The sequence below is a fragment of the Ylistrum balloti genome, unplaced genomic scaffold, assembly GCF_031769215.1.
Source record: "Ylistrum balloti isolate Yb309-2 unplaced genomic scaffold, AGI_CSIRO_Ybal_v1 Utg370978, whole genome shotgun sequence".
Lineage (NCBI taxonomy): Eukaryota > Metazoa > Mollusca > Bivalvia > Pectinida > Pectinidae > Ylistrum > Ylistrum balloti.
Window position 1 is genome coordinate 221,331 of NW_026782548.1, and position 8,691 is coordinate 230,021.

The 8,691-nt window shown below is 34.9% G+C and overlaps 1 protein-coding gene across 1 annotated transcript; it reads right to left on the reverse strand.

Moving 5' to 3' along the window:
- Positions 1 to 776: 776 nt before the first annotated feature.
- Positions 777 to 8,375, reverse strand: LOC132559849 (carbohydrate sulfotransferase 11-like). The gene is made up of 4 exons (XM_060224479.1): positions 8,343 to 8,375; positions 2,995 to 3,192; positions 2,210 to 2,265; positions 777 to 1,917 (listed from the first exon to the last, which is right to left on the reverse strand). The coding sequence occupies exons 2-4, from the start codon at positions 3,131 to 3,133 to the stop codon at positions 1,066 to 1,068; spliced, it is 1,047 nt and encodes a 348-aa protein (XP_060080462.1). The 5' UTR covers positions 3,134 to 3,192; positions 8,343 to 8,375; the 3' UTR covers positions 777 to 1,065.
- Positions 8,376 to 8,691: the final 316 nt, after the last annotated feature.

An 8,691-nucleotide genomic window follows, 5' to 3' on the forward strand; every position in this document is an offset into this window, starting at 1 on the left:
ATTCCGGATAATCGGGCTCATCAAAAATATTATTTCAATATTTCTTTTTATTTTCTAGCAATCTTTTCAGTTGATTAATCACGAAAACAATAACATGACAAAATATCGAAGATGATAATACAAGTGGCATGTAAAGTCAAGATGGATTCAATAGTTTCACATTTGTTCAAAATTAACGCATAATCTATAAATTACAGAACTCCGGAACATCAGCTAATTTGATAATATTTTGAGATTTGCCTATTTTGTAGGCTTTGAAGTGGCTGGTAGCCTGTTGTATGTTATTCAGAGCAATTGAGGTAAAGCGTATTGAGTAGCTGTACACAATTTCGCGGTGTGATATATATATATATATATATATATATATATATATATATATATAAAATCCATTAAATTTGAAAAAAATAGACCCTCAATAGAATTATTATAGCCATGTTGTAGTGGACAGTTCAGGATTTCATATTTGTCAGAATAATATTTGGACCGTCTCGAATCTGTGTCCGCACAATGACAACTAGCTTTACATAATGTGCTCGTGTTCATGTTGATATTTGCTGAAATGCGATGTAGTTGATAGAGATGGGTTGAAATTAGTGATATTTTAGAATTTTTAGCATTTTATATTTTTGTTAGAAATCATGGGATATTTTGTTAACATAACTTTTATTTCTTTACAGCAAATGCAATTATTATAAAGTTAACATACATGTATATACATGTAAAGGTGTATTTTTCATAACATGCTTTACCTGTATATCTCAAACATGACCTATGATTTCAGGAAAAAATGCAGATAAACTGTTTCCTGCTACCTTGTCCAAGGACAACCGCACGGACCGGCCACGAGAAACACAAATCGCCATGAGTAGGGAGTGTCGAAACGTGAACCTGGGATGCTCCTGCCACCCAATCTAATGCTCTAACCGACTTCCCTATCGCCGCCCCCAGTATTGCAAGACTTCAACTTCTTATTTTATTCCCTTATCCATGATTGGGACATCGCAAATTAACACAACTAATGTTTTTAAATGGCGAATAATATTTAAAGCTGTAAAAAATGCAGTATCACAGATCAAACGGAAATGTATAATTAAATAGCCGGTAATCAGTTTCGTAAACTTTATGTAATTGCTTTCTGTAATAACTTGGTATTGTTGAAAAATAACTTTCAAGCATGTCATTTGTTTTCGAATCATTATAAAAAACAGATCTTTTTGGAAATGAATATTGAGAAAGTCCAATGTGTTGTAAAATGTATTCAGCATCCTCCCCAAGTGTTGAGTATTTGCCGATATAATCATAGTTTATTTGACACGGATAACACAGTTTACTTTGTCGCTCCCAATGTTCATCAAATCTGAAATTGGCTTTTTGAAGTGTATTCATTTCTACCAAATATTTCACAAAATCTAAAAATGTGATGCCACCTTTTTGAACATGTCCGTTTAAAGGAGAATCCTCATGGAAGATATTCCAAATATCATCAGCTATCTTTTGAAACGTCTTATCCTCTAACCCAACTCCAGCAAATTTGTCACGATATGCAGAGAGCAATCTTTCCATTGGTTCACGAACAAACATGAACTTCCGGTAGTTTCGTAATCGATGACGTATACCGGAAACAGAATAAGTCGAGAGAACACGAAGTCGTTTTCTATATTTGAAGTGAACCTCGTTGTGTTTTAAGTCTTCTGGTCTTGTCCTGGTCTTATCAAACATGCCAGTCATATGCAAGAAGATCCTTTTCCAGTTGGAACACCCAACTTTTGGAACGTAACAATATATAATTCCATATTTGTCGTCGACCACTACGTTGGAAAGTTTAGAAATATTCAACGTCATATTCATAATACCACTAGCAATCATTGCGTCACACTCAGTATCTAAATGGTCTTTTCTCTGGCGTAGCAAATCACTCTGCAATGAAACATAACTGATATATTTGATTGGTATTCTGTTTCAAATTTAAACTCCCTTCATCTATTCAAGTTGTTTTCTCATACAATATCCATAGTGAACAACTTTAATTCCAGATGAAAGACACCGTTTTCAAAATATTGTCTGACCCTTTCACTACGAGTAAACATTTATTTAAACACAGATTGCTAAAAATGTTTGCGGACCGGAGTATCAACCGTATGTATCAGTATACACAGCTACATGAATTATCAATAGTCATACTAACAAAGTAGTCCCAATTGACCCATACCTGAACAGGCGCTGAAAACATCCGGGATTGTCTCGCTCCCTGATCAAATTCTGAAACTAAACCAAGGCTTTATGATATTTAAGATTATCTGATCCACCGTTAGGGATATGTTAACTCCGAAAAGATCAAGATCTAAAAACTGGAAAGTATTTAGTTTTATACAACTGACTATACCTTGTATTTTAGATAGTAAAGTATATACTGACGAATATAAACGTCATGTGACCAAGAAATTCGAGACCAGTAATAGTTCTGAAGCTCAGCATTAAATGAAAAAATCCACATTGGGTAGCAATGAATGTCTCATATAGCATTTACATGTATCTTTTTATCCTGCAACTGGAAGTGCCATTGTCGGAATACACCTGCCACTTTTACTTTATAAAATAGGTTTTATAATATAAATAAATGTCGTAATAAGTGATTCCATATGTTGCATATGTATGAAAATTCATAAAAGCGCTGCCATATCCGTTGAAGTTTGGAACTACATTTCTGCGCGGAGCAATTATTTTGACGTACGTAATCAGGCAAAGTACAGTGTAACGTCAACAACAGGTAAATAAAGAGTTATAAAACTGCTGAGTTTTGATTGTCTGATTTTCAATCAATTTTGCAGGATAAATAAAATACATCGTCACTCTCTTAAAATATAAGCTGTATTTTGGTGAAGCTGAAAAAAGACTTAAGTGGCGAGCCTCTGGTTGGAAATTTGGAAGAAAAAACAAACAGGGTTTCAGTTTAGATTCTGAATGAGTTCGCAAGCCGAGGTCATTTTTACTCACAAAAAGATGGCGTTAGTGAAGACGTCATTCCCCACATTAAGCAGTATATGGTCAACACTCCCACAGTAACGATCATCATCAACAGTTTCACCTTAGGGAAAGATAAATTCCACATTTTATGATGGATTTTGTTGAACATCTTGGTGCACCTTGTAGGACAAGTCAAGTCATCTTACTTTTCTCAGATTTGTTGTTATTCTGAAAAAAAAGGTTGAAACGTGTGGTTTCAAAATGGCCTAAGAATCAAACACAACAGCTTATATGTGCTATTGGTAGCATCTAAGTCCAAACATGTACATACACAAGAATGTATCGCCCTTTTTGTGCCAAAAATGAAGACAAAATATATGTTTCTTGGGGGAAAATGATACAATATCATTTCTTCAATTTTGAAAGAAACCTAACATGCTGGTTATAAAATGTTTATGTTTAGAACAGGAGATAAAGATGTGGTGGTTTTTGGGAAAGAATGTGCTCTTTTTACATTAAGCGAAATTTTCTGAAGGTCAAAAATACAACTTCCCATTGGAGTCCATTTATAATTATGTGCTAGAAAACACCTTCAAACAGTATAAACTAAATAGGGATGGTTTTATGGTGGTTCCATGGTGACTTCGGGGCGGTGCCGGGATGGTTCCATGAACCGATAACTAGAGTGTATAACTATTGCATCACGTTCAGTAAAGAAAATATGACCCAATCGGACGTTACCTGAAATCCTCGTTACTTTTGACTTTACTGAAAAATTCCCCCGTAGTTTAACATAAAGACATATTTGGAATCAAAGTTCACTAAGTTCACGATTTGCACAAATATATGTATTTGTCTCAGTGGTGAACTCTATTATAATTAGATCCTCAGTGTGTATAGTATGTACCCTGGTGTTGTTTACATCGGCCTGTGTCATCACAGTCGTTGTCGATATCATTTACACGATCGCTCATCAAGATATCTACTAGTCCGTTAACATACATTGATACATAATACGCGTAATATTATATAGCGACACATCTCGTGAAAATCTTCATATTCAATGTTAGCACATACAAACATTATATCGTTGGGTGTTTTAAAGTGTTAAGAAATCAATTAAGAAAGACAAATGGCGGACTACACACGCATATTTTTCATCGCATGATCGACTTTCTCAAGTTAGTCTCGCTTGATAGAAAGGCCATGTGGTTTAGAGCAGGGAAGGTCAGAAATTTTCAATCAGCCAATCAAATTATGCGATTTCCAACAATGGCTTCGAAGGGTATAAATACGGGCATGAAACGGACAAAAAACAGTCCGCCGAAAGGCCGAAATATTGGAAAATCAATAGGAAACAACCAAACAAACAAAAATAATATATCGTGAGCCGTTACTAGAAGGAGTAGGATCTACTTACGTAGGCGTATTTCATCATGACGATACATTGGAGAGAGAGGGAGAGAGAGAGAGAGAGAGAGAGAGAGAGAGAGAGAGAGAGAGACAGAGACAGAGACAGTGAGACAGAGACAGTGAGACAGAGGCAGAGAGGCAGAGAGAGAGAGAGAGAGGGGGGGGGAGGGGAAGAGAGAAAAAGAGACAGAGAGTCAGAGACAGACTGCATTACGGGATGAGAAAAAGAAAGCCTAAGAATGAAATTTGTTCCGCCAACATTGCGATAAAGCATTTGAACATAGGCATCTCAGTGAACACAGTGACAGATATCGAAATGCGATAAATGTCATAGAGGTAAGATCTACTGATGAGACATAAGAAATACAACGTTATAGGTAGAGGTGACAGATATCGAGAACACACCTAAACTCATCAGTCAAATGGGTGTCGGCTGTCCAGTGGAGGCAATCGAAGAAACTGCCTTGGAGGACTAGTCAATACCAAAACGTGATCAGAGAGATGGAAAGCAATCGCTTGTGCCAGGAATACATAGGCACTTGGTTGATTTCTTTTAAAGTCACTGGCATGCCCGACAGGGACTTAGATTCGATGACATCAAAAAGAAATTAGACAGAGCTCTGAAAGAAGGGGTATCCAATGGTATATTTGTATTCAGCTCCAATTTTCTAAACTCAAAGGGGAGGTCATGTAATCCATCACACCTGATTTTAGAGGTAAATTTCAAATTAGTCTAAAATGCGAAAATTTAGACGAGGGCATGAGAGAGGGTTCAAAACACGTATTCTTCCTTTATCGAGTATCAGTGACAGGGTGTGAATTGAACCCTCGGAACTAAAACACGTTAATGGTTACAAACCTCTAGAAGACTCTACATTCGTCTTCCGATCAATCTAAGGCCAAAAAATCAGTCGGCAATGTCCAGAACAAGGACAATAAATGTTTCACGTTGTCGGTACTGGCAGTATTACACCAGACAAAAATGGTTCCACAACGTGTGAGCAATTACGAACATTTTGAGATTGTAGTCGATTTGACGGGAATCTCATTCCCGGTGTACATGGCCGACATTCCCAATTTACTAAATTCTATACGAAGTTATTTAGACGTCTTTTAAACAGCACATTAATATTTCTGAAAGAGTAAACATCAAAAATAGGAAATTGAGGTTTTGTCAATTACCAACAAACAGCAAAGTTGGAGTTCTGAGGTCTTTTGAAAAAATACATTGGACAATAACTCGTAATTTTGCCTTACAAATTACTAATGCTACAAATTAGTGTTACCGGAATGTGATACAGATCTCTATTCAAGAAAAAATCTGCAGTGACAAAAGATCAGCTATGTGTATAATTTGACTTTTCAGAATAATTGGTAATATATTTGAAAATTCCGCATGAATGATTAACAACAAAAATTGACTGAAAATTAAGCAATAAAATTACATTTGAAAGAACGCGTAAAAACGATAACTATACGTGAGATGATGACACATTTGAAAGTACACGTGAAATGATGACACATTTAAAGTACACGTGAAATGATGACACATTTGAAAGTATACCTGAAATGATGACACATTTGAAAGCACACGTGAAATGATGACACATTTGAAAGTACACGTCAAATGATGACACATTTGAAAGTACACCTGAAATGATGACACATTTGAAAGTACACGTGAATGATGACACATTTGAAAGTACACCAGCAATGATGACACATTTGAATGACAAGAATACATTAAAAGTATACTTTTTGGTGACACATTGAGAAGTCTCACTGAAAACATTGTTTATTTGTTTATTATTTTCAGATAGTTCAGAAAATTGAATGAAAATGAATAAACAAATATGGTAGAAAGGTGTACGTTTTAGCACATTTAGCACAAAACATCTTCACAATGTATCATGTAAAAACCAAATTACATTAAATACCGCAGAATGCATTATTTGAATTAAAACTATAACGTGGCAACTACTGGCACGTTCTTATTTTATATTTTCTTCATTAAAATAGAATTAGCGCCTACATAAGATATGAATATCACTTCTTTTGACAATATGAAATCTAGTAGAGGAGCTTAATTTCCTCATTGAACCATCATAATTAAACATTTACAATGTATTTCCAGTTACCAATATCAAGAAGATGTCGACATTTCTAATAGATCGGTTTATAAACTAATGTCTACAATTTGTTATTGTAAGAAACAATCTGCTGTTATAGTACTAGTGTTTACCTGCTGTTGTCACAAACATTGCGTGTACTATGATTTCCTCTATGTTAGATGCGTACCGGTAATGCAGTACGAAGAGACTTTACATGTCACGATAAATATGACGCTTTAAACTCTAGAGGTCAAATAAAAATGCATTACTACAAACCGAACATAGAAATACTGAATACACAAAAGATCCGTTGGGCCGAAACGTCAACAACAGAGCTCAATTGTTAGAATACCCGAGGACATGGAATTATCGGCAAGGTTAACAAAGCGATTCCAAAACAAATATCACGGGTGACATGTCTCCAGCTAAAAACTTAAGTCCTGTACTGACAAAAACACAGGGGGAAAGTTGGATGGTTCATAAAATTAGCACGACATTATCATTTGACAAGAATTGATATGAGATAGATTTTAAAGAATTTTCATGACCAAGTTATTTTTTATTAAGATTTTTTAAATAAGATTTCATGGCATGAAAGTCTTTCGAAAGGAGGTTCGTACTGCAACAGTAACATTAGACCTTACTTACAAAAGCATCCGACAAATTGTTTATCACTGTTCGGGACATATTTTGACCGATTGATACCATTTGCATGTTTTGTATAATTTCTTACATAGTACTTCTATGTAATAATAACATGTTCTGATTTTGAACGTAGCAGAGACCGTTATTTATTCAAAACTCCTCCGCTAGGGATCGAACCTGGGTCCTCGATCGAACCTGGGTCATCTGCATGGCTTTCATATTGCACCTAGTAGTTACCAGTGTTACGTATATATATATAATATAGTTAATGACGATACGCAAGTGATAATATAAAGAAAATTGGACAAAAGTGGACAATACACATGACGTCATAGATTCTTTGCATAGTTACATTGCACTGAGGAGCAGCTAAGCTGTGAAAACGTTATGCAAAATGCTAACTTAACTTTTTCTTGTGTGTTTTTTTAAAACAATTTTCTATATATATATATATAATATTATATATTATTATAGTATATACATATATAAGATTGTAATATTAATATTACAACAACCAAACAAGAAATCATATTTAAGCCGAAAAATCCCGTATGTACTAGGACGTACTGTGTCATTTGGTTGTCCATTTAGAGTTCGACACGTTTCTCTATACATATCATGCTGGGTATGAATAGCTCTATAGGATGTTGACATAAATACAATTTACGTGAGGGTGACAGTTCTTTTTCTGAAAAGCCGAAAACATTTACGATATGTCAGTATTTGGTATACATAAGCACTGAAGTGTCCTGCTCTCTTTTCCTGTATAAGTTAAACTCTAGACGGAAATAATGAGAAAAGGAACAATAACCAAAACGCAGTATATGAAAAATCTCCAACGATACAAAAATAGTTATCAGATATTTCCTTTGGGTCATTTGTTAAGGGGAAAATTGAGAGTATGAGTTGATATAGGTACTGGTCTTAACGACATGTCTGTCATATCATAGCCTAACTGGAAAGCTATGACGTAAAATACAGTATAGATGTAACGTCATTTATCACACACACGATTCACTTATGTTATTGTTTACAAATGTAACAGTGATGTAAACACAACCACATAAATATTAGCTAAGCACATATGTATACAGTCCTTAACAAATGTGAACAAACTTGCACACAAAACGTATCTTGTGTGCACATTAAGAAATTGATGATAAACAAATTTTTACCCACGGTTCTGTATGTAAATAAAGATATACTCACCATAAGTCGGAGACTGTCCGTAAATAGCACAGTCTGTTCGGATTAACCGGGAGCCTTCCTTCTCACGGCCATTGTTATCATTATGTGAACGGTATACACATTTCAATGCGGTAAGTATAATACCCAATGATCACGGTGGTGAACCTGTATTGCCAAATTTGGAAATATCTCGGTTCACAATCGTATGATTTCCTACATTGATTACAAATATATATATGGTATGGTTACATTGATTATATATATATGGTTATATTTACAATAAATGTATAATGTATTAACACGTGTGCGATCGATCGATAATATTGAAATAGGCCTTTAAGAATTGAAGGAACTTGCCGTCTAGAAATTC

What these genes read in the sequence shown, in the direction of transcription:
- LOC132559849 (XM_060224479.1), bottom strand. Translation starts at nt 3,133, where the DNA reads ATGTTCAACAAAATCCATCATAAAATGTGGAATTTATCTTTCCCTAAG. An exon ending in TTCACTAACGCCATCTTTTT is followed by an intron (nt 2,266 to 2,994) that starts GTGAGTAAAAAT and finishes GCCTTGGTTTAG; the next exon opens with TTTCAGAATTTGATCAGGGA. An exon ending in TGTTTTCAGCGCCTGTTCAG is followed by an intron (nt 1,918 to 2,209) that starts GTATGGGTCAAT and finishes GTTTCATTGCAG; the next exon opens with AGTGATTTGCTACGCCAGAG.